Source organism: Dinoponera quadriceps, unplaced genomic scaffold, assembly GCF_001313825.1.
Source record: "Dinoponera quadriceps isolate SergipeBrazil2010 unplaced genomic scaffold, ASM131382v1 scaffold1308, whole genome shotgun sequence".
Classification (NCBI taxonomy): Eukaryota; Metazoa; Arthropoda; class Insecta; order Hymenoptera; family Formicidae; genus Dinoponera; species Dinoponera quadriceps.
The window spans coordinates 12,722-38,955 of NW_014555613.1; the positions used below are offsets into that span (position 1 = coordinate 12,722).

The window sequence follows — 26,234 nt, forward strand, 5'->3', positions numbered from 1 at the left end:
GGTAAGATCCTTGCTCACCAAACTAACGTTTTTACATTCAAATCCGCCTTCAAAAGAGCCGTATTTTAGTGTTTATAGTTGTCGCTTTATTTTTTCTTTCAACGGCATTGCCGAATGTCAGTCTTGACTAAAATGATCGCCGTGGACTTACTGCAATGGACACATATGATCGTTGCATCGTCAAAAAAAAAAAAATATCTCGAAATTGAGGAAACCACAGCAGGCCTTAAAGTATCGTGAATGTCTGAAAGTTCCGTGTGTAAACTATTGTCGCGAATTTCGCGAATAAATTACAAGTGACAGACTACTCAAAGTAGCGCACCTTAAGACAACAAAGGTAAAAACTCGAGCATATTAAACTAAAGGTAAATTTAAATAGATTTAAGTAAATAACGTGTGGTTCACTATTACATGCAATAGATTAAATTCTAAAGAGAGAAAGAGTGAGAGAGAGAGAGGGGGGGGAGGGGTAAGAGAGGGAGAGAATATATAAATCATATTCTTAAAAGATACTTAAAGAGATAATTAATGTCGCTTCCTATAAAGAACGCATATATAAATACAAAATGTGAAATCTCGAATCTAGATGCCGAATGTACACGTAATAAATACAGAAGTAATGCAAATTCGATTGTAAAATATTTACGTCTTCACTTGGGGCATCTCTTCGTATTCTTTTCTAGAAAAATTCAGCTAAAAACTGCAATTTACGAAAAATAATGTTACAGCGCAAATGATTCTCACTGGATAGTTCAATTTGCGCTATTTTGTGTCCATGTTTGAGCCATTGTATTCCAACACTTAATATTCAGGCTGCAAAGTAAACAAAATTTAGTTACACAAAATTAGTCATGATACATCGAGAGAAACAATTATTCCAACAATATTATCATATTACATTAGCACGATTGTTTTATTAACATTTTATTACAAGAATAAAAGAATGTCTACATGTAAAAGCGCGACAAATGGAGAGCACTCTCAATTAGATCCTAAGTGCAATAAAAGAAATAATTTGAAACGTCTAATCAAGCATATTTTAAAAGTATTTAAAGATGTATTGCCCACAAGTCGAAATAACGGAAAAAAAAAATCAAAGTCTGCATCTACATTGTATTTAAAAGTGATACCAAAAGTTTGTATGTAATAATGCAAATGTCAGATAAAAAATTATTCCATTTGAAAGGAGATTGTACAGTAAAACGACTTTAATAAGAATTCGATGAAACTTGCACCGCGTATACATTGAAATATTACCTAATTCATTGCTCGTGCAATTAGAAAAAGATTCACCATTCGAGGGCTGAGATATTTGTGAATAAAGTTGACATTATATATACATACATACATACATACATACATACATACATACATACATACATATATAGTGTGTTCCTTGAAAAATTAGCGTGCTATTTTGAATATTTTCTAAACTAAGATTTTTATGAAAAATTGCTGCGGTGTTAAAAACTAATATACAAATATTATATATGCAAATTTCAGAATTATTGACTATTGTTTTGAAAATACAGTAAACAATTCATAACTTATACTCAAAATATAATATATTTATACATATGCACATATTGAAGCACTTTTATATACCTTTTTCTACTATGCCTGTCATCTCTATTCGATCAACTGATGTATAAATATAGAATTAATAAGAGAAAATAACATTTTGGTATTTATAATATTGTGTGTCTACCTTAATTTCGTTTCAAATTAACATTTATTATATATTTACGTAATGAAATAAATGTATAGGAACGTAATTTTGCTTGACAGATTTGTGAGTGACCATTGAAAATACGGCACTAGTAGTGGACAATACATACTTAAAGAAACCATGTGCGCGCTTAACTTTTAAAATAAAATATTACAACTGTTATTATTGTTCTAACTAAAGTTTATCGCTACAAACCTGTGAAACCTTGCGGTGGCTGGCCTGGTACTGAGTATTGTGGTCGAAAATTGCCGAAATTAGCGGCGCCTGCGAAAGTGGCCGGTAACTGTCCTCCTGAGAAACCTGCCGGAAACTGTTGTGCCAGTAACGCCGCCTGACCTGACTGAGTGCTGCTTCCGCCAGGTGCTGTAGCTGCAAGTCGGCTTAGTATTGACCTCTCCGACATTTGCAATCTTTGAGCAACCGGAGGAATACGAGCCAGTGTGGCTGGTAAACGGCTCACGTCTGATTTCATATCAGAAAGCAGTTCCTCCAACTGATTTAACACCTGTACAAAGCAATGCATATTTGTATCATTAATCCGCCGTTTCAAATCACACATGAAACATGTGCCGGGTTGAGATTAAAGCTAATTTTGTTCTTTTTCTAAAATGGATAGTGTCAATGCAGATGGTGGAAGTTCGATCGTTATGAGATTGCTTCCCATTCGGATCAACCTTACCTTATGTAATACAGCATTTGCGGGCTTATTTCCAGCAAGACTCTCCTTACTAAGATGTTGGTGAGACTCTGCGAGACACTCAACCTCGGCAAATCGCGCGTTGAGACTCATGGCGGGATGATTGGGATCCTGTGTTAGATTCAGATAGGCAGCCCGCCTCAACTGTTCTTCGATTACCAACGCCTGTTCCAAGAGCTTGAAACGTCTCGCGAGGAACTTGTTCTTTATCTCCAAAAAGTTCCCTTTTCCCACGTCCATCTTAAATGGTTCATTGATGATTGCAAATCTGTAATAGAGATGTGAATCATCGATTTGATGCAATCATTGAGGTAGGTATCACAAATAATAGTAACATAGTTGGAAATATTCCCAATATCTTGAAATTTCCTACAGCGATTTCGAGTGTGCAAGAATTAATACGTCTAACACACACACACGCACGCACGCACGCACGCACGCACGCACGCACACACACGCGCGCGCACACACACATCTTATTTCCCAACTTGAAAAATATACAAAATATATATTATAGACAGACAAATCTAAACTTCTTTAAAGACACAAAAATTTATATCAGTCCGGATCCACAATAATAGATGTAAACTTCTAGCCCTTTTTTTAGCTTTTAAACAATAAAATGTAATTTTTGATAAAGGACGTTTCTCGCGCTACCAAAGGTGGCAATAACATTTAAATTTTAAGAATTTCAACAATTGGTAGTGTTTGAAAACCCTATTCTGCTAAAAATTACGTAACAATTTTGCGCTTAAAGGAAAAGAACGAAGTATCTTACTACGCCTATTGTAGATCCTGATTTGAATTAATCGGTTTTTTGAGATTTCAAAGTAATCGTTTTGAATATGCATCATCCTTTATACATATATTCTGGATTCTATACAAATGAAGAATTATAATTCCAAGATACAGAATTATCGTTATGCTTATCGGAAAATTCTATTACCGAATATCATTCTGTATGTCCTGCCAACGCCCGTAACCATGCGTGACAATACCAGCCAAGAGCCAATAATCGTGACGACGATGCCAGATTTCGTAATCGCGGCCTGGAACGGCAGCTTTCTCCTCATTCAGCCAGAGCGTATGCAGTTCCGTGAAGCCACCATCGGCAATGTTAAACATGAATTTGCGCTTAGGCTTAATCACATCTGCATCCGAGTCCTTGACATCTTTCTCTTTGTTATCTTTCTCCTAAAATGCAATGTATATTACATATCTGGTTTAAAATACGCGTTTATTAATTTTGCGCAAACAGTAACAAACCTCTCGTTTCTCAACTTCCTCTTCGTCATCCTTAACGATAACAACGTCCTCCTCGGATTCAGTTTTAACCTTATTCTCACTATTCTCCGCTTTATCGTCATGCTTTGCTGCGGCCTTTTCATCCTTCGTGTCAGCTTTATCCTTATCAGCAGTCTCCGTCTCAGCGTCCTTCTCCTCTTTCTTAACGTCCTCTTTCTCCTTATCTTTTTCAGAACTCGTTTCATCGTCTTCCTTAGAACTCTTCGGATCTTCTTTAGAATCCTTCGTGTCACCACCCTGAAGCAAACGATAATTGTCGCATATTTACGTATAATATACCGAGTGATATCGTCGATTTTTACAAAGATACCACCATTCAAATATATCTAACCTCTTTATCTTTCGATTCATCTCGACATTCCTTAGCTTCAGATGAATCAGAATTCAGAGTTTTGTTAGTCTCATTGCCCGTGCCGGATGTCGGAGTTGGGGTGGCGGCAGGGCTAGGACTAGGAGCATTCGAAGTGGCCGGTGTAGCGCTAGTGCTACTGGTACCGGTGGCTGCATCACCGACTCCTTCACCAACCTTCACAGGTTCTACTGGCTTTCGTATCATCTCCGGCATCGAATAATAACCATTTATGTGTTCAAACTCTTGCACCTATTTCAAATAATACGTACTCGCTTGCATAATTGAAGCAATTTAAACATTCGTTGTGCATATTTAGAAATCGGTACCTTCTTTCTGATTAGAGACATCACGCCGATTCTCGTTAATACGTGCTGTCGACTAAGACCTTCTCGCGGCACACCGTCTGCGAATGTTTCCGCATTATCGGCACCTGGTTCGCAAAGATGTCGCATAAAGAGCGATACGTAGGCTTTGAAATTTTTCTCAGATTTCCCACGCAAATCGCGTACCAACCTAAACGTCGGATATCGAAACATCAGCGTTGTTACAATTATTATTATGATGAAACGATTAAGTGGCCGCAAATTTCGACTTCACTATAATGCTAATTAACAATGTGTGTGTGTGTGTGTGTGTGTGTAAGTTCCATTAAAATGGGACATATTAATCCCATATATCATCCTTGTAAATATATTTGTATGTGTCTAGTAATCTTATAATAGTAACTGACCATTGAGAATTAAAAGCATCTTGCGGTGGCATTCCATAGCGCATAATCGCATTAAGAAACGCTTTCCGTTGTCTCGCATTAAAACCGAGTACCTGTAGATGGAATACAAGTATAAGAAAAATACAACAGCCTTACATACGTATTCTGGACAAATGATACCAACCTCGATATTTCCGTTTACTCTTGCAAGCAAAGGCGGCAATGGTCTGTCCTTCTCGTCGCGTCTCTCCAGCCTTCGTCTACTTCTGCGCGATAACAAGTCTCCGTCGCCTTTCTCGTCAAAGTCGTCGTCTTCTTTGTCATCGTCGCTAGGAGCGCTAAAGTCGCTATTATAATCCGACAGATTTTCTTGCCATGGCTGGTCGTCTCTCGCTCCTTGGTCGCCAGCTACACCACCGTCAGTATAATTGACTTGCTTCCGTACTCGTTTGCCTGTAATATAAACATATGATGTAGTGCACGAGACAATATCATTGCAAAAAGTGACGAAATGTTCTCTCTAAGCGTATGGACGTGAGGCATTTAATGCGTCAATAAACGAACAAACCTTTGCCGAGTGTTCTAGCAATATCCTCCTGTTGTTGCTCATAATGGTGTCTAAGCAGCTTGATCCAATACGCTGGATCTGTATTTTCCGCTTCCTGCTTGATTATCTCTGTATCTGCCTCCTCTTCCGTCTCCCCTTCCTTCGTCACGTATGAGGCAACCTTGAAGGAACTTAAGTACTCATTGGCCCAATTCTCCTTCTGTTCGATACCTTCTTTACTTCTATCTAGTAATTCAGCGACAGCCTTGTCGTCATAATGAATAGCTTCGTCTTCCTTGCCCTCCTCTTCCTTAAATAATTCTTCCGTACCTGAAACGAGATGATGAGCATTTCATCAGCATTTATCGTATTAAATTTAAATAGAAATCGCGTCAACAATCATTGACAGAAAAAATGTATTTTATATTGTTAAATTTTATACCATTACACTTTATTACATATATCAAATGTTATCATATACTGTGGTTAAGACCTCGCCATATTGGTTTGTGACGTCACGAGGCGAGAAATGACATGCAGTAAGTTTTTTGCGTTACACAGCTTTATTTTCTCGCAGTTTTCCCTAAAAAAAAGAACCTAATAGTTTCATAATCTTGTAAAATACGCGATAAACTGCGTGTCATTTTCATCATCTCTATAACGTCATACTGACCAAAATATAACTGCGGCAAGATAACAGAATCTTGATGGAGTAATTTCATTTTTCAATATTTCGATATTCTATATATAATATTAAAACATTGTAGAGAAAGATAGTATTAACAAAAATGTTTATTTTCAAGTCTTTTATCTCCCTCCCTGAAGTTTGTCGATCGGTAATTTTTTATACGTGTAATTGCACTCTACAACATATTGTACAACAAGAATAAACGCACAAGAACGAACTTACCAAACCGTAAGATGTCGTCAAGCTCCTGCTTGCTGAAATTAGCGCCTTTGCCGCCCATGCCCGGTCGCACAACCAGATGAGTGAGCATCATCTTACGTTTAGCTACCTGCGTTACTCTCTCTTCTACAGAGTTACGCGTGACAAATCTATAGATCATAACTTTGTTGGCCTGTCCTATTCTGTGAGCTCTGCTGAACGCTTGGATATCATTGTGTGGATTCCAATCTGAATCATAAATGATTACGGTATCCGCCGTTGCTAAATTGATACCTAACCCACCGGCACGAGTGGAAAGCAAGAAGACAAACTGCTGCGCGCCTATAAAAGAAAAAAGTTTAACGTTTAGAGAGAGAGAGAGAGAGAGAGAGAACAGCTTTCTAAATATTATGTCACTGTATATTAATACGCCGTGCATGTGATAAAATCCATATAGATTAAAGACAAAAATCAATTTAGTTTATATATTTTGCAACTCATCGTGCTTATTTACAAAAAAAAATGTAATAGGAGCTATTATCTCGTAGGTTCGTCCAAATAATGTGTGGAATCATCTCAGAGATACTTGCCAGGAGCATTGAACCGATCAATGGCCTCTTGACGTTGCGCACCCGTTATATTACCGTCTATTCTCTCGTATTTGTATCCTTCGCCCTCTAAATAATCCTCAAGAATATCCAACATCTTTGTCATTTGAGAAAATATAAGGACTCTGTGTCCGTCATCTCGCAATTTCTTCAACATCTTGCTGAGTAAGACCAATTTTCCGGCTGCTTTAATTAACGCCGATGTCTCGTAACTCCCATTTGGTCCAGTCGGTGCCTCTTGCGATGCAGCAGGAAATAAATACGGATGATTACAACATTTCTTGAGATCCATCATTATATTTAACAATGATACTTGTTGACCACCACCCTTGGGATTCAAAGCTTCAAAGTTCCTCGTTAATATATATTTGTAATATTTCTTCTGCATCGGTGACAATTCAACTCGTACAATGAATTCAGATTTACTAGGCATATTCTGAAAAAGGAAGGGAGCATATTTACGTTATAATAATACCACCAGAATTGGGCATTATTCGAATAAATTCTTATTTAGTGCGTTTAAAATTTTATCAATCACTTGCATTATTGACGTGTCTGTAATTATTCGTTATTTACGTTATTCGTCGTCATTTATTCGCAAGCATCCTGTATGTGAGAGCTCGTTATTATTTAATAGTATACACGCAATCATTATCCCAGTAATATTAAAAATATTTTTTTAGGAAAAAATTATTACCTATTATTTATAAATGGAGAAAAACAGAGTGATAAATAGCGAATAAATTATTTATACGCATTCATTTAAATATCATTATTTGATGATTTCTGAATAAAAGTATTATAGATTTATTATTATTTTAAATAAAATTTGCTCAAGTCTGCCACACGACATTTAAAAAACATAATTTACATCTAAAAATGTATATAATTGCTGTCGTTAAAATATTCATACCTTCAGTACGTCAGCTTTCAATCTTCTCAACATGTGGGGGCCAAGCATTTCGTGCAGCTTCTTGACCTGCTCTTCCTTCGAAATGTCAGCGAATTCGTTTTGGAAAGCTGCGAGATCGTTGAATTTGTCGCGACACAAGAAATTCAGCAAGTGAAACAGTTCCTCCAAGTTATTCTGCAGCGGAGTCCCAGTCAGCAAAAGCTTATACGCAATGTTGTAGGACGCTAACAATCTAAAGAACTTGGACTGGTTTGACTTCAATCTGTGTGCTTCGTCAACGACTAAAACGGCCCAATCAATTGAACCTAGGCATGCGGAATCTATCGAGATGAGTTCGTAGCTCGTGAGCAGAACGTTAAATTTGATCGACGACGAACGAATCTTGGAAGCGCGTCCGCTGCGCACAGCACCCTCTTCGAACGACAACTCGTTTTCACGAATCACAATACGGCTATCTTTGTCACCTGTACCGATAATCAGTCATTATTAATATCTGCTGTCGCAAAAATGTCAAGATACAAAAGAAAAGTCTACTAACCCACATAAGTGACACAGTAGAAGTCCGGCGCCCAAGTCTCGAATTCACGTTCCCAATTGATAATGGTCGACAGAGGGACGGAAACCAAAAAGGGACCTTTACAGTGGCCTTCCTTGTACAAGGAATACAAGAATGTAATAGTCTGAATAGTTTTCCCTAGACCCATTTCGTCGGCCAATATTGTATCTATACCCTGACCCCATGAATATCTCAGCCAGTTTAAGCCCTGCAAACATCACGATAGTCAACGATGAAAATTGATAAAAGAGAATTGAGCGCGCATCAATTTTATTTTACATTCCCTCTCTCCGTGTGATTTTATCGAGCTACTTCATAACTTTGTTTCAACTCGACTCAAAAACATTAATTTGAAGCTATGAAACAAAGTCATGAAATGCCAGACGCACTGACCACATAAAAATAGCAAGTGAGATTTCAAATAGACCAAAGCAGCAGAGTTAAATTTGCCATGGATCTAAAAGAATCGCCTCAATGAAAGGCGATTTTCTCAACGCACTCATCGCGGCATATTTACTACCTCCAATTGATAAGGATGCAACTGCATCCCGGTTTGGTCCAAATATTCCGGCTGTCTCTCGTACTTCTTCTTGAGATCCGTCGTGGGTTTATCCGGCGGTGGCGTGTACCGCTTCGGCGTTCTCTCCTCATCGTCAATTATCTCGCGCGTCTTCGATTTCTTGCCTTTTCCTGGATTGCATTCCGTTTCTTTGACAAGTACTTTGCGTGAATAACGAGTTCAAATCGCGACACTCACCCTTCTTCCCTTTGCGTGACGAACTACCATCGCAACAGTTCGCCGCTCTCAGATCCAGATAATACTCTATGGCCTGCTTCAAGCCCGGTATGTCCTCGTGCTCATCTTCCCATGTCGCTTGATCGTAGCCGAGTTCCCGCCACTTTACGAGATACGTGGCCCTGCCATCCCTCTGCAATCGATGATTGATCACTCTGTGAACGACCAACCATTCCGGACGCACGCCGTAACGGTAGAATCGTTCCTCCAAATTGTACTCGTCCCTGTTGGTGGCACCATCCTGTTCCTTCAATCGCTTCACACGGGAATCGCTTTCGTCCAATGGCTCCTCCAACTTTGGTGGCTCGTCCATGTCGTACTTGCGATAGTAATTCCTAATCACGCAGAAAAATGTCCGATCACACTCGTGTGTGAAACATAGATGCTGGATTATCTACCTGTACATAAGTGGATGAAAAACGTCAAGCTGCAATTCCGTTATCCAGTCGCAATGCCAATAGGACATGTCCGCCCACTTGACGAAGAATTCGCGCATCTTCCTTTGCTTAGGCGCAGCCTTGCTCGTGGAAGGTTCTTCCGACGGAGTTTCCGAACATTCCTTCCATCTCCACGTTAAGATTTTTGCAACTAATTAACATAGATTAAATTTTACTAAACACACACACACACACACATATATTACGGTTATTTACGCAATGATATATCAATACGATTTTATCGAGTTCACAGATTTGGACACTGCAAACTAGATACGCAAACAAAAATGATGATTTTTTTAAAGGGAATGTCGACAACGCAATCGTTAAGTTCGATGTTTACAGCGATTCGTTCAGTTCTCGAGAAATCAAGTTGCTGAATAACAATGAACTTACCTCTCCCTCTTAACGGTGGGCAAGAACATCGAGGACATTTCCAATCGCCATCGGGAATCTCTGATAACGGAGGATTCAAGCAATGCGTATGATATGCGCTCGTACAACTGTCGCAGCACAATAATTCACCACCGTCTTTGCACACTCTACAGAATTCCATGTGCTCATCATCGTCGTCCGCTGCACCTGACAAACACGTGAACACAAGTATAGTTCATATCATTCGTAAGACGATAAGTCGAAGGGTAGCTTGGAAAGAATCAAGTTGGTGGTGCGAGAGAGGTACGGGTACCTCTGCAATACCTTCGCCTTCACAGTGGGGACAACTCCATTTTCCTTCCGGTGTTTCCTCTAGCTCGGGCTCCAAGCATACCAAATGGTACGCTCTGGGACACGTGTCGCACAAAATGATCTCGCCGCCTTGCTGACAAACCTCGCAATAATCTTGGTGGTCAGTCTATAAGAAATAAAATAAAAACAGTTATTCTAAAATTGACTGGAATCTCTCTGCGAGTCTGATTGGGTGAAAGAACTTACAGGGAATGAAGAGAAAATATTTATGCGAAGGCAAAATGATTGTTAAGCATACTTAAAGCATATTACATATGTAAGGTATGTAAGTATTAAAAATCAAAAGGAATTATTCAATCTATATGTGAAGGAAATTTAATATCAAATAGAGGAAAGTTGTGGTAAGAATAGTTAACTTGAGGCAGAGTTAGACAACGTAGCGTATGCGTTCTCAGTTTGTATTCGATTTGCAATTGAATATATCTATCTGAACAGAGATATGGTGTGTGTTTACCCCTCTGTATTTATATATCTCCCTATAGCAGAATTCTATTTCGTTATATATTATCTGCTGCTTTCATAAATCTCAATATCTCGTGCAATAATATATTTTGCATATTGGGAAAGAAATAACCAAATGATGTGCTTTTAGTCACATCAATGAGCTAATGCCATATCGGATTTGCGAAAGAACCTTCCAGCTGTTGCGACGATATTAACAAGCATAATGATTGAACATGCGACTAGCAAATTAATAAATAAATTTCCGCAAGCTTTTTAGTAGTGTGTGATGAAAATTATTATTATTATTATGACACAATCCATGATTACAAGCACGTTTAAAACAGCGAACGCATAAGCAAATGCTGTTTAACTCTACCTGGAGACCTTCCTCTCCGTCTGGGAATTTGGAAGTGGTTTTCGTCTTCTTCTTTTTCTTGGTCTTATTCCCGATTTTAGTTTTCGCCTTTCTGCGAACCGGCGGCTCGGCCGGAGGCTCGACGCCACTGTCCTCAACATTGCCTTTATTATTGCCCTCGGCACCGGGAGTCTCCTCCGCGTCGGCTAGCATTTGCTCAAACTCCATATCGGAATCTCTATCAGAACCTGCCGCGCTACCTTCCGCCTCCTCGTCCTGAAAGATATTTCTGTCGGTTTACAGACAAATACTGATTTCGAAGAAAAATCGAGGAATAAAAACAAAATTATTGTGCATACCGAGCTTCCTCGTTTACGTTTTCCAAGCTTAATCTTCAATGTTGGTACTTTGGAAGCCTTTTTCCCTTTTTTCGCCCTCGAGCCTCGTGATTTTCTTTTTCGATCACTGTCCTCGTCATCTTCCTCCTCATCTTCAGCTTCTTGCATAGCACCACTACGATTCGCCCTGGCATTTCTGCTATCATCATCTACATTCGTAGACGAAACGTCCGCATCCGGTTGCGTGTGTGGGTTTAATTCAGAAAAATCGCGCCACTTAGCTGCCACTAACATCATTAGTTTCGACATTGGAACCTAATTATTCGAACAGACATTGCAATTCAATATAAAATTGTTATTCAATCAAATGCGATAAATCGTACCGCATATAATAAAGAACAGGTATAGCTGATACGGCATAAAGGATCATCACACATAAGAAATCATACGTACTTTCGGGTTCTCTTTCGCTAAGAGTGGTCTGACATGTTGTTGAAATAGTTTGTACGTCGTTAGGTTTTGGAAGTCAGCTTCAGAATACTCGATATGTACATCCGTTAAACCGAATGTATTGCACACTTCTTCAATTGTGGGCATGCCTGTCGTAGGTTCCTGGCTCTGAGTGGTTGGTGTATTATGACTGGATGATTTTCTCGATGACGACTTTCTACTCTTCCTGTTGACTGCATAATCACTATCTTCGCCGGCTGCGTCGCCAGCTTCACCACCACCAAAATCACTTTCCTACAATGTTGTGCAATATATATTAGATAATATGCAAAAGTGACATGTAGGAGATACAAATCTGAAAAATATGAAAATATAAAACTAAATATTTCCATACTTTTTGTGTTCTTTGAAGAATTGAAAATTGACAAATTAATCTTTCCAACTTTTTTTCTTTAATTTGATGACACTAATGCCTTGGGATGCATTCATCTCATTATTATTAAAACGAAAGAAAAAGGGCTTTATTTTCAAAGTAAAAACGATTTTTAATTTTTTTATAATAAACAATGTTTCCATTAATTTGCAATATTTTTCGAATTTTTTTCATAGATTACATTAGTCGACAAAAATTGTGCTATCTTTTTTTCTCACAAAATATAACTATGGAAGATCCTCATATTGCATATACATACATATTGCATCTACTTCATTTTATTCCCAAAAATCATCATAGTCAGATGTACATATCAATTTGCGACATACCCTCATGTAATGTATCATATGCACTTACATCTCCGGAATCAGATTTTTTCTTTTTCTTCTTTTTCTTTCCCTTTTTGTCCTCACTACGCGCTTTCCGCTTTTTACCTTTTTTCTTTTTTCTCTCTTCTGGCTCATAGTCATCATCTTCTTCCTATCCAAAAAAAAAAAAGAGTAATTTTTTATAACTTTTTAACATATAGAAAATATACCAAAGTACTCAGATCATCACATTAGAGAGGGAGAGACATTAAACTAAAAAATAACGCAAGCCATTTTCCGTTTTTAACAGAAAATTCTAAGTCATGTTATCCGTAAATAATACTGAAAAGAAATCAACTGACCAGTCTTTGAGATTCTTCAGCATCGGATGAGCCGTCTACTGGCTGACCGACATTTGACATTTGCCCTCCGGTCTCGTCTACATCATCGTCTCCTGAAAAAAGCGTTAATTTCAAATTTACGATTACAAGCAGCGTACGAGGACTAGATCGCGATGTAACGGCATGTATAAAATCCGAAGGAAGTATCAATACGAAAGGGAGGGAAAAACGAGAAACAACGACGTTACGCCGAACGACAAATCCATGATCGGCAAAGTTTCGCGCAAACGCAGATGACGATTTTGAACTAATCAACGTACCGCGAATGCTTTGTGCGTCCGCCATTTTCTTTTAATAGGGCATACTACATTTTACATACAGCGAAGCGGCGGCCGACACGTACACACACACACACACTCGTTCACGCGCCTTTATTTTGTGTATCTCACATACACACACGCGCGCGCCCGCACGCCCATACACGATGCCGGTATCGATATTGTAACACTGCGAAGGATTCGATCGGCAAAACCGATTCAGCGGACCTCATTCGAGCCTCGATGGAGGTTAGACGCCGGCCGTGCTCTTTCACGTACGCGCGAGAACGCAACGGACGCGTGAAACGCGGATCCATAACTTTTTTCGCACGGACGTGGTAACATGGCGTTGTGAGTGCAATTGGTCGATTGGAAATCGCTCCAAGAGCTTACGAATTACCGCCGAGGGAGATGAATTTTTCTGTCAACATCGCTCGCCACCGCTCTTTTTCCTCCTCGACGAGCGGAATTAAAAAAAGCAACTACACTCGCGACAGCACATTTATACATTATTAGGACGAATGTGGAACGAGCAACCATATTTTATAAATCGACCATGGCTGCTGCTCTTCCAATTTTTCTTACTCTCCCAACTTTTCGGCGGAATTTCGGTCTATTTTACAACTGTTCTCCGAGATTGGATTATCCCTCTGGACCTAAGAGAATGATCCAATCTTTTGCAACATTTGCAAATAGACGGTCTACTGAACGCGGCCAATTACACCGCAAGTGTCATGGCACGTATCGAGCGGAATGACGTGAAATAAATGAGCGAACGAATACAAGTTCCAATATCGGAGAAACACCGACGGAATAATCCGATCACGACGGTCATTACGAGCCATGTACCTTTCCGTGTGGCAACGGAGAATGCGCGTCATTCGGTCCTCGTAAGAAGAGAGTACACGCCGAGATGAACGAGCACACCTGCGGAATATCCGGGCAACTTTTACCGCTAATTGATATATTCGGACATATTTTGCAACGAAAGGCGGGAGAGCGTTTCAGTCGCCGCTACAGGCAAGATCGTGCAATCCGAAGAGAGAACACCACCATGCGACGACTCCTCGGAGAGCCGCTGTATGTGCGAATAAGCGAGCGATTTCTCTCGCGATAGGAAAAGCATCGATGAAAAACGCCGGGATGATAAATCCGTGAGGTTATCCGCGCGTCTCTCGCGCGCACGCGAGTGAATGGGTATCCCATGAAACCCCCGAGCAGCGCCGTTGTACCGCCCGCAGCCAACTTCGCGATGCGAACAACGCGCCAAGCCGCGGTGACGGCGAGGACGCCGCTCTCCGGGAGGCGGCGGTGACAAGTCGATTGATAATGGCTGCCACTGATGCACGAAAAGCGCGCGTACATGCATTCTCTCTCGCGCGATTTAGTTTCGGAGCGCACACATACATCCTCTCTCGCTCACCCCCTCCCCGCTCAGCCCTCTTGTCTCCTCCAACTCACCTACGTAGCTTTCGTCCACCTCCTCGTCCGACGCCATTCTCCAGCGGACACGCTACTCTACTACGATGAGACAGCGACCAGGTACGACGACAAGCACGTCGACGGTACTCGCTCGCTCTCTCGCTCACTCACTCGCTCCTTCCTGTCCCTCTCGTTATTTCAGCGCAAGGAAATGCCGAAATGCAACATAACACGTTTATCGCGCAACTCGACGCTCTCTTTACTCCGTACGCTCGTATCGTCACACACGCTATGCCCTCGTATGTACGCACGTATGAGTGTTGCCGCTTCTGTTCCACTACTGCCGCGCGATTCGTCGTTTCCCTTCGTTCCTCCCCACTCCCGTCGCGTGTGTTCCGCACACCCTCTCTTCTCTTCGTATTCCCTCTCTATGCACCCATCGAATTTGCACGCGACGTCTCTCCCTGACAAAGAACGTTCTCCTTTCTACTTTTCTGCCATTGTTGTGTTGCATCTTTATATCTCCGAGCGTGCCCAATGCAATGTTCTTTGTATGCATATTTTACGCGAGAATTATTCGATTACAATAAAGATTTACGCATTTATCCCCTTTTTCTCCTCATTTTTGCCATCTCAAACACAAAGAAAGTGCACAACGTGGCATCAATTTTAGGCTCTCATATTGTGCGTTCAGATATAAATATTTGTGTGAAGGGAATACATATTTGAGTGTCTCAAAGTACTCGTCCTTTTTCACAAAATCAGTTGCGTGCAATTTCGTTGGCATCCCTTTTTCCGTAAAGCAAATTACACCTAACCTAATCTGAGCCACCTATAGTCAGCTTTGAGATGCAGTTAGTTTAGAATTTCTAACGACAGATGGCGAAATTGGAGACACGTTGTGCATTTCGTCAGCATTCGACACATTCACGAGGAATTTTTTTTACCCAGGAGGCGGATAAATCTTTCGTAAATAAAATGGTGAATAAGTTGGATTGTTAACTAAAGCGTTGTCATTAAGTAACATAGTCTCGCGAGCTAAACAATGTGTCTACGATACTTGACAATTATGCGTAAATTCATCATCTCGTTTACGTAAGCCGGTGCATTTTCCATTAGTGTGGAGGTTATATTTCTTCGTTCGAAAAATTTATTCCTACAATTGCGAGAGTTCTACAATTATTAGAATTCTCCGCGATATTTATTCATTAGGCAGACTTCTATTATTTTTACATACGTCTATTTCTCCCAAAGAACATAAACTCATACAACGCACAAATTTCTTCGTTTACTTTTGAAAAAGTAGCCTGACGGCTTAAACATTGATAAACAATTTGCAAGTGCTCTATTGTGGGAAAATCTCTATGTAAAGTTTTAATCTAATGAAAGGATTGATGTGACTGATGTCGTAACAGTTCCAGAATATTGCAACATGTAGAGCGTGCTTAAAGGGAGCTGTGCGATCAGTACAATCTACAGGAAATTTACAAAATGTCAAAATGGCGAGAGAACGTTTGTTACTTTGGCAAACATCGATGGACAACATGCTCCGTGTACAACCGGTAAGTTTTTTTGCCTTAATAATAAAAAACACCACTGGTAATACTATGCTTGTAGATTCGGTTGTATTCAAATCCAGCACGGCGGCCGAGTTTTCTATCTCAGTTTGTCGAGAATATCAAACAAGAGATGCGGAAGAATAAAGAGATGAAACAATCTTTGGAGAAATTTCGAGAAGAAGCTCAGAAATTGGAACAATCGGAGGCACTACGAATGGCACGGCAAAAATTCAATACCGTCGAATCCGAAGCTAATAAAAGTTCGGAAGTTATTAAGGAGAAGCTGGATACACTGAAGGAAAAAGTAGGCATTTTGTTCAACTATCATTTTGTTTATGCGGTATGTATATAACTATAAATTTACATTCAAAAGGTGCAAGAAGTCATCGACGATGCGAGTAAAACTGAATTGGGCAAACGCGCCGGACAGCTAAGCGAGGGAATCACAAAGTCGGCCAGAGATGCGGCGGAGGCGATTTCCGAAAAAAGCCAAGCACTTGGTAAGACCGGTGCATTTCAAACGATATCAAACACTGCGGAGGCTGTACGGAATGAACTTGACCAACACGGAATTCTAGGTAGATAAATTTGGCTGACTAGACAAATAGAAAGCAGTTTCAATTTCATTATTGCTTAATGCAGGCCAAGTTTATGTTCAACCTAAAAAGCTACGAAAAAGGAAGGAGGTAACGATAGAGCTTAAAGATATTATGCCTGATCAAAAGACGACAGGTATGGAAGTGCATAAAGACTTTATGTTTTCCAATGCTTGGCAAAAATTTAAGGTATTACACATCTTTTTTGTACATGTATCTTTTTTAGTATTGTGATGTAGCAAGCAAGATTGAAAGCTACATAAAATCTAGATGAGGACATTTTTTTTATTACTGTAGGAGGGAAATAGTATTTTACTAAATACTATGGATACATTATTTTAAATTATTCTGTTCAATTTTATTTTATAGGATAATAATCCATACGTGAATAAGATAATGGACTGGAAGATGAAGTATGATGAGTCAGATAATGCGGTACTACGCGCTTCCAGATTGCTTACAGACAAAGTTACGGATATTGTAGGCGGATTGTTTCAAAAAACTGAACTGTCAGAGACTTTGACGGAGATCTGTAAGCTGGATCCCAATTTCAGCAGAATACAGTTTTTGAAGGATTGCGAGACCGACTTTATCCCAAATATTCTCGAGGCGATGGTCAGGGGAGAACTGGAGATTTTAAAAGATTGGTGTCACGAAGCGCCTTATAATGTAATCGCACAACCACTCAAAGAAGTACAAAAATTAGGATACCGTTTGGATAGCAAAATTTTAGGTATTTCAAGCTAAATCTCTTTAAAAAATTTTTTTTTTTCAAAAACATCTTTTCCTATATTTCTTATTTTCGAGATACGATTTCATTCTTGGACCAGCTTATCAGTAAACTGGAAATATTTTCTTTGCAGATATCGATAATGTGGATTTATTGATGGGCAAGATGATGGATCAAGGTCCAGTTTTGATCATCGGTTTTCAGTGTCAACAAATCATGTGCGTGAGAAATTCAAAGAACGAAGTGGTCGAAGGAGATCCGCAAAAAGTGATGCGTGTTAATTATGTTTGGGTATTGTGTCGCGATCGAACGGAACTCAACCCCAAAGCTGCATGGCGTTTGCTCGATCTCAGTGCTACCAGTTCGGAGCAGTTGGTATAGTGATGTAAAAACGCAATACGAACTATTAAAAACATTCATATGACCAAACATAGCGGAATCATTCACGCACTTCATACATTGCTAGACCATTCGCATTGTTATAAAATAAGTAATTATACATGGAATCCTTTAGTGGATCGTGATCGGCGATCTAGTGTACATATAGTGCACAGCATATTTCCTGTAAAAATTGAAATGTTTATTTATATCCGCAAGATTCCTAGCAACGTATGTAAACTTCGATTACATGATGTAAGTACATATGCTAAATACTGCAAAGGTTATCTCTTATAATATATTTGTGAAATCGGATACAAAAGGAATGCAGCAAACACTTCGATCGTTTTCCAGAATCGATGAAAATTGCGAGGATAACGATCACACAGTTTTTATCTGTCTGGAAGTCATCAAATTGTAGTGCTGCCAACCTTTTTACCATCAATTGAGAAGTCATTGGGATTAAAATGATATCCTCTTACGTGTGTATGTACAGAAAAAGTGTATTAAGTAATTGTGCGATTATGTTTATATTATTATGTACTTTACAAAATTTATATAAGTTTATAATAATTACATAATAATGATATACACATATGTTGTATATGTGTTTTCACACACACACACACACACATATATATATATATATACACACATACGCACAAATGTTTATACATACACACGTGTACTTTCGAATTTAGAACGTTAAACAATATAAAAAATTTAATTTCATATAGATTTATAAAAGAAAAAAAAAATATTAATTTTCATACGTCACGTATGAATCTTACAGCTTACTTTGAGATTAGATTAATACAGTATTTAAATGAATGTTCGTTGATTACGCGCATACACCACCAACCAAATCATTTCTCAAATCATCTTTCAAATCGTTTCATTTCTTTCAATGGTAATTTAATTTCATATTTTAAAATAAAAGATTTTCATCAAAATATATAATTTCAAAAAATATTAGTAGAGATATACTTATTTCTGTTGCAACTTTATTTTACACTTCCATACGAAAACGTATAATGCTGAAAAAGGAAAAAATTATGACAAGTCAGCCCCCGACACATTTTCATTAAGCGAAAAGTAGATTTTAACTGGCCCGGTGAACCTGTTATCAAAATTCAACAATTTGTACGAGGCACGCCGTATATAAATATGTACATATGTACAAGCCAATACAGCCGATTGTAATGTATAGCCATGAAATTGTTAAGAGAACTGTTGATTATTTTTTAAGCATTATATTATACAATTTTAGCTCTGATCAGTTCGAGGAGGAAATAAAGTGATATTCGGTGAACAATGTGTATTATTTTTTTATTTAAAATATAAAATTACGAAACCCATTGGAATTCACCAGTGTCTATATAGCGCAATACTAATCTGGAATTAGAAAGACGAAACATCACGATAGGCTTTTATTTGTACGCCTCACTACATTGTTTTTTTTTTGTACCAACTCTTTTACACAAACATACATATATATATATATATCCCAATATAAAGTGAGAAATATGTTGCATCTTTCAGCAAGACGTAATGGAGCATAGAGTGATATTTTGGAAAGTCGAATAGACAATACAAGCGACTCGAGGAAAACGAAGAAGAAATTCTAACATGGGCGTTATTTAGTCGGGTGCTTTGCTGCTTGCCTGTGTTTCTTACTTAACGCGGGACTCTGCGGTTCAGTCAGCATCTTAGTTGCCTTAGCGATGATCATCGGCTTGTACATCGGCATGGGTCTGGCCCTCACCTCCGCCAGCTTGCGCTGTTCAGCCCACATCTGCTTCTCGTTCTCCTCCTGCCTCCTCTTTTCTTCCTGACGTTTGGCCATCTCCTCCATTTCCTTTCGCTTCAATCTCTCGTCGAATTCGCGTCGTTCCCTCGCTCTCTTATCAGTGTTCAATTCCAACGTTGCTTTCATCATTTCTTCTCGGCCGTTAACAGTTTTTCGCGCACACTTTCCGCTCTCCCGCGAGCTCTTCTCGATATTCGGCTCCTCGTTCTCCTGGTCGTCCGTCTTTCCGATCTCCTTCGCCGATAGACGCTCCTTGGATACGCCGCGTACCATCACGGGCTTGAAGACCGGCGCCGGATTCGCGCGGAACACGCGCATCCGCTTGTCTTCCTCAAGCATCTGCTTCGCCAATTCCTCCTTCCTCTTCGGCAAATTTTTGTCACGTGTCTCGAAGCTAAACGGGCATTGCTGTACCACCATCGTCCTCCTCTTTTCTTGCTTCGGCGGTGACGTAGTTAACGGTGGCTTGGAGAAGTTCGGCGCCGGTCTAGCGTGGAATTCCATCTTCGTTTTACCCGCCTCCTGCAGGCTCTTCAGTCGCTGTTCCTTCTTCATCTGCAGATCCTTGTTGCGCGCCTCGAAGCTGAACGGTACGACGCGCGTCACGCTCCTCGCGCTCTCCTTGGGCACGCCGAAGTACGGTATCTCTTCGTGCTCCACGAGGATCCCGTTCGGATCGCTCACCAATATCTTCGTGACGGTGTTCTTCGCCGACGACCTATCGTGGCGCGACACTCCAGGATTCTTCGGCTGAATTGAGGTGACCATTGACCGCTGTGACGAATTATCCGTTGGCTTCTTCGTGACGTTGCTCTTCGTTGTAGCGCGTACAGGACCGCGCAGAACGCTCAGTGGCACCGGATTCGCCTTGATCGGATTCTTCTTCATCTCCTCCATTTCCCGCTTCTCGCGCTCTTCCTGGCTCAGCACGGTGACTGTGCGCGTCCTATTCTTCGACACGAGCGCCGGTGATATCGGTATCGTCGGCTTCAGACGTTGCATCAATGGCTTCTTCGACGGCGGATCTTGCGACACGAGGTCCTTGTTACGCCTAGTGCGGAAACGCTTGGGTGTTTCATTTTGAAAGCGCGACACTGCTTCCGCCAGGCTGACAAAACGACTCGACCCCCGGCGCTTGTTCAGGCTTGTTCGTCTGCCGTTCTGCCAAGTCAGGACGGAGGAACGTGGCTTACCGTGTTGCGCTCGACCACGCGTCTCGACCATAGCGACATCATTCTGTTCCTCCGTTACCTCTTCCGTCTTATCGTGCAACGTCACATTATCTTCCCCCACAATATGGTCTTCTTCAACATCTCCTTCGGATAGAGAATAACTGGTTAATGCTCTCGTTTGGCGTATATTTGTATCATCGTTCTTCTGTGGCGCATCAGTTACCACAGATGTACCATTGCTAGATTGGACATTGTTCGGTACACTGCGACAGCCGACAGATCTGGATAATTTTATGATCGACATATTCGGTGTTTTGAAAGTGTTGGGTTCCTGAACGGTTTTGTTTAATGCACTTCGAGCCTTAAGCGGCTTCTTACAGAGTTCCAATTTTTTCATCGCATCAGTAAGTACCTGATCGTAAGTTATCTCTGCTGTCATTGTCGTCTTCTTACGATATTTTGGGGAAATGACTTTGACAGGGGTATTCTTTATAATGTCAAGATCTTGTTGTGCCTCTTTGTTTACACACAGCACATTGATGGGCATATTCTCAGCATTCTCTGTAGTTAAATCGCTAAGCTCCTGTATGCGTCCATGTATCGCATGTTCCTTCTCAAAATAATCCTTCATTGGTACTGGTGGGCTAATAGCTTCAGTAAAATCTACCCATTGTGTTCCGATGATAGAATCCATTCTATCGATTTGAATGTATACAGCGCAAAGGTAATGATGATACTTTGAAACAATATTAAGTCATACGGTTGAGAGATCACTGTGGTTTATCAAAACATATCAAACAGCAGCAGCCGGTGAGATGATCTGAAATATACAAAAATGAATATCTATATATTTTACACTAGTTAAAATATATCACATGTATGACGCCCGTGCTTAGAATATCAAGTGATATATATATAAACTGTTTTCGAAAGACTAATAAAAACAATATTTTTTTCGTTGTCGCGAGTATAGAATAGTAATCGACGACGTGTAATTTAGCAAATACCAGCAAATATTATTTTAATAAAATTCCACAAGTTCTTGCAAAGATGCTAGCAACAAACTTTCAGCGTAAAATTTACACAAAAATACCAAGAAAATTAATCATCACATAATTTTGCAATATTGATGCTCAAAACGAAGTATGAAAGATAGAAAAACCTTAATTAGAACAGTATGCTTCAACGAGTATATGCTTTACCTACCTTTCGTCAAAAGGAACAATTAAAAGATAAATATGATATCGTCGAAACTATATTTGTTGGTCCGGATTATTTCTCATTCGATACACCGGTGTGTGTCAGAAGAAAAACCTCCAAAGCATCCGACGAGCGACTAACGTTACGCGGAGTCAACGAAGACATCAATTATACGTTGGATTCAAAATGTTTGAATCTTCTTCATCCTATTGGCTAATATCTGAATCGCCACTCATCTGGGCAACACCCAGTAACGAAAATTTCTACTTAACATACAGGTCGAGCTTTAATATTATTGCATTCCCTAGCTTTAGCGTCACAAAAATACCCATTGGGCTGCGTTCCGAACTCGACTCGCATTTAATTAACCAATCAGGATAAAAGAGCATAGATTTTTTTATTATAATTAGTTAATTAAATGCTACTCGAGTTGGGACTTAGAATGCAGCCCAGAAATATATCCTTTCTAGAGCGGCGTTCAGAAGCACCACATTAGAGTGGCGTTTATTTGACCAATCATAAAATCTTTGTTCTTCTTGTCGCCGATTGGTCAATTGAAAATCACTCTACTCTCAGTGTGATGTTTCTGAACGCAGCCGAGGCTGATATTCATATGGCGTTTCCATTCATCCGACTCGATCCAATTCAGACAGCGTTCCTATAATCACTACAATAGGGAATTTTTGCCGTTTTTCGCTAAAGCGCATTCCGATATTCACTGCCGCAGTGCTGCGAATCCACTTTTTGTGTTATGTATTCTATAAAGTACCGGAACGTATGCGTCAGCGTATCTGATAGGTAGCATCAATCGATTAACTCAACGGAATTGACCAATCACATGGATCAGTTAGCTGATTCCGTTGAATTGATCGATCAAGTTAACCGAAGTTCACAGGAGTTAAAGAAATAGCATCTTTGTTTTTTTATAACTACGTTTGTCGAACTAATTTTCCTTTTATTACCATCAAGAGTCGAATATATGTAATTTTAGTGTGTTATGTGTGCGAGATACAATGCAGCTATAAACAATAAGTTTCTCAATCGTTCGTCATATTTATAATATAAAAAATACAAATTATCAGGTAAATCAAGCAAATATAGGTATATAAGTAAATATAGGTAAATATAGCAACATGAATAATTAAAAAATCATGTGAGTAATGTTTAATATTTATTTCCAATTATTACAACTTGTTTGCATTATATATAAAAGTACCTACTTATGTACATGTATGAAGTACTCCATTCTTGAAAGAAACATGGGAAGAAATACGAGCTATACGAGAATTTTTTTTTTTGATATATTAAGCAGTACCGTAAAAATCTAATTAACATATATATATGCAAATCTTATGCATCATGTTGTCTACAAATTGCAACATTGAAATACCAGACTACTAATTCCAGTCCATTTTCAACTTTCTTTTTACCTGCCTCGTTTTCATGGTTCATCACACTTTGAAAAGGAGTTTTGATGTAAATGTTCAATGAAAATATATCCATAATTGTGTACATAGGATACTGCGTATTCAAGAGTTACTCAGACTTCGGCTTTGTGTCTTCTTTGTAATGTAAAAACACGAGCGAGAACAGAAAGACACCGCCCATCATGGAGAAGGCGCTAATATAATATGGGAATGCACTCGGTATAAAACGCTCGTACTGCGTGTGTTGTAACGGACGCACAGACACCTGCGTGGTGCTGTAGAGATGTGTCAGTCCAACGCGCGAATAGTCCACCTTGAACTGGTACACACCGTAAACATCAGGTATCTTGAATCTGCCCTCATAGCTACCATTTCCCACTGGCTTCATGGTCATACGCACGAACGGATCAATGCGCACGAATTCCAACTGCAGATCATTCGTTTCATACGGCACCCACTCGCCGCCTGACGACAGTCGCTCCACGTTGATCGAATACACCACTTCGTCCATGATGGTATACGCGGCAGGTGGCTGCGACTCACCGACTCTGTGATGGTGAACGGATGACACACGTATGACGCCGTTCTCCTTGAACACCCATTGCGCCATGGCTTTAGCCATTGCTTGGTTGCCAGATTTCTCATACTTCTCACCACCTGTGAGTGAGATCGAATTTAAACCAATGTTTCTTCTTCAATAACATATCTGTAGAATATGGTCTGTTCTTTATAGCTGAACTAGCTGCATGAGAAATTTACTTTGAAGTCTATGTACAAGATTCTCACACTTTGGTAATTTTCTTGAACTAAATAGCGCAAACAGTTCAGCTATAAAGATCCGGTGAATCTTTCCCTTAGATAATTCCAAATAAATCAACTATTTCGCTTTATTATTTTCACTTACCTTGTCCCCTTTGAACTGGGCTAGTGAATGCTTCATCACTGAAGAAGAACAGTGATCCTGAGAACAGAACTCTTGCATTATTCCTGGCCTGTAGAGCTGCTATCAACAGAGTATTCTTGCCAACACTGTGTGGATAATCCTTGACTGGTTGGTCTGGATTATACGTATATGCTGAAGTTGATGCCGATAATAGGCGTAAAATCAAAGGATTATCGGTGTCTGCAATTAGGCCAGTTCCTTGATAAAGTAATGGGGAAATACTTTTACTTCCGACAATAACTGGAGCATCTATCAGATTTGCCGGGTCAGCTACTATAGTGGTGTGCTGGCCGCTATCAGAAACATCGTAGTTCATGTGATCAATTACTGCAGAGCCTTCTTCATCTATTTCCAAGCCGCATTCTGAGGCTAATTCGTGCAAGGCATCGCCAGATTGTGAGGAGCCAGCAATCAAAACATTCCCACCACCGTCTATGAAATCTGTTATTGTCTCCACATTCAAAGCACCACCAAATTCTTCTACGGTAGGTGCAAATATTATCAAATGCTCATATAAGAATTCACCATATTTGGAAAGTTGCAGATTTGCGTCATCAGCTGACTTGAAAGTTAATACATAGCCACTATCTGTAAAATAATTTTAATCAAATATATTATTATCTACGATATGTTATTGCGGTCTTCTGTTATCAAAAAAAAAGTCTCTTGTTACATATTTCATTTTTAGGAATACAAAGAAACAAATATATCACTATATATTTGGTTGATAAAGTAGCTAGTAAAATTAATAAGGAATGATATAATAACATTACACATTTGCCACATTAAAAATAATCTCGGTAGCAACAATCATTAAAAAGATGAGTAGAAAAAATAGGAATATTTTTATTATATATTTTAATCTTCTTTAAATAGGCCAAATTAGAGAAACTTTTTTAAGCTTATAATGGTAGAAACTGTGTGCACGGAGAGGTGTTCATTAGGAATAAATATACATTGATTGCGTGTACACTGAATTTAAACGATATTTTAAAACGGTGATTATAAAGTGAAATTCATTCTAGACTCCCGATATCGAATTATAGATGCAACAGTTTAAGAGCTGATTGATATCAATTTTGTTTGCGAAATTGCGGTTTCGTTGAGAAAAACGATGCCGGCAACATGTCGGTGACGATTACAAGTGATAAAATAATAATTTCTCAGGATACCCTGTAGTGTTTTGAAGAATATCGAGTGTGTCTCTCTAATCGCAAGATTGTCGAGCAAAACGAGAGTCGGGCCGCCGGCATTTACGCTGGCGAACGCAAAAAGCAAGCAGAATAACCTATTTACAAACTTCATCGTACACCACCTATGACAGACTTGCCACGAGTAGAGATACGTCGTCATACCGTTGTAACGCCACAAATTGATCAGTTATATGATGCAGTACCGTCTTTTCAGTAGATGGCGCTTTCTTAAAGAAACTTTTGTTTTTGCCCGTAATTTAAAATAATAAAAAAATTAATCTAAATTTCACTTAAAAGTAATACCAAAAATTGGACAGTAACAATTTAGATTCTGGATAAAAAATTGTTCCACTTGAAGAAGATTATAAGAATTCGATTAAACTTGCACATACATTTAGCCTGTTCTTTTTAGCTGTACTGCTGAACTGGTGCAATAAGTTGAAATGAAAATACATATACTTGTCACATTTTTTGCATCAGTGCGGCTAAAAAGAACAGGCCAATTGTACCATGAGTGCATTCCACTTAACGCTCGC

At 39.4% G+C, this 26,234-nt stretch overlaps 4 protein-coding genes across 10 annotated transcripts; 1 reads left to right on the plus strand and 3 right to left on the minus strand.

Moving 5' to 3' along the window:
* Positions 1-499: 499 nt before the first annotated feature.
* On the minus strand, positions 500-15,072 carry LOC106744860 (chromodomain-helicase-DNA-binding protein Mi-2 homolog). 5 transcript variants are annotated; one of them, XM_014619966.1, is made up of 25 exons: positions 14,730-14,766; positions 12,973-13,064; positions 12,660-12,782; positions 11,873-12,163; positions 11,441-11,734; positions 11,103-11,357; positions 10,235-10,388; positions 9,932-10,117; positions 9,497-9,686; positions 9,060-9,433; positions 8,823-8,992; positions 8,285-8,510; positions 7,747-8,210; positions 6,816-7,269; positions 6,250-6,567; positions 5,361-5,669; positions 4,977-5,245; positions 4,814-4,905; positions 4,410-4,596; positions 4,063-4,332; positions 3,693-3,968; positions 3,373-3,620; positions 2,409-2,694; positions 1,925-2,234; positions 500-813 (listed from the first exon to the last, which is right to left on the minus strand). In XM_014619966.1, exons 1-25 carry the CDS (start codon positions 14,764-14,766, stop codon positions 809-811), a joined length of 5,880 nt encoding a protein of 1,959 aa, XP_014475452.1. In that variant the 3' UTR covers positions 500-808. The 5 variants fall into 5 exon arrangements, with proteins under 5 accessions (XP_014475452.1, XP_014475454.1, XP_014475455.1 ...); XM_014619968.1 differs by lacking the exon at positions 500-813 and having other exon boundaries at positions 1,917-2,234; positions 9,932-10,111; positions 14,730-15,072; XM_014619969.1 differs by lacking the exon at positions 500-813 and having other exon boundaries at positions 1,917-2,234; positions 8,823-8,986; positions 14,730-15,072.
* On the plus strand, positions 14,748-19,265 carry LOC106744863 (mitochondrial import inner membrane translocase subunit TIM44). Of its 3 annotated transcripts, XR_001374489.1 has the most exons (8): positions 15,555-15,671; positions 16,106-16,252; positions 16,308-16,553; positions 16,623-16,827; positions 16,892-17,034; positions 17,215-17,578; positions 17,709-18,208; positions 18,308-19,265. XR_001374489.1 is itself a non-coding variant. In XM_014619973.1 (7 exons), exons 2-7 carry the CDS (start codon positions 16,190-16,192, stop codon positions 17,954-17,956), a joined length of 1,269 nt encoding a protein of 422 aa, XP_014475459.1. In that variant the 5' UTR covers positions 14,748-14,810; positions 16,106-16,189; the 3' UTR covers positions 17,957-19,265. The 3 variants fall into 3 exon arrangements, 2 of the variants coding, with proteins under 2 accessions (XP_014475459.1, XP_014475458.1); XM_014619973.1 differs by lacking the exon at positions 15,555-15,671 and adding an exon at positions 14,748-14,810 and having other exon boundaries at positions 17,709-19,265; XM_014619972.1 differs by having other exon boundaries at positions 17,709-19,265.
* On the minus strand, positions 19,262-22,241 carry LOC106744862 (targeting protein for Xklp2-like). Its single transcript, XM_014619971.1, has 2 exons — positions 22,142-22,241; positions 19,262-21,755 (listed from the first exon to the last, which is right to left on the minus strand). Exon 2 carries the CDS (start codon positions 21,627-21,629, stop codon positions 19,590-19,592), a length of 2,040 nt encoding a protein of 679 aa, XP_014475457.1. The 5' UTR covers positions 21,630-21,755; positions 22,142-22,241; the 3' UTR covers positions 19,262-19,589.
* Positions 22,242-23,293: 1,052 nt separating this feature from the next.
* LOC106744824 (dolichyl-diphosphooligosaccharide--protein glycosyltransferase 48 kDa subunit) lies at positions 23,294-25,873 on the minus strand. The gene is made up of 3 exons (XM_014619868.1): positions 25,678-25,873; positions 24,467-25,093; positions 23,294-24,219 (listed from the first exon to the last, which is right to left on the minus strand). Exons 1-3 carry the CDS (start codon positions 25,856-25,858, stop codon positions 23,672-23,674), a joined length of 1,356 nt encoding a protein of 451 aa, XP_014475354.1. The 5' UTR covers positions 25,859-25,873; the 3' UTR covers positions 23,294-23,671.
* Positions 25,874-26,234: the final 361 nt, after the last annotated feature.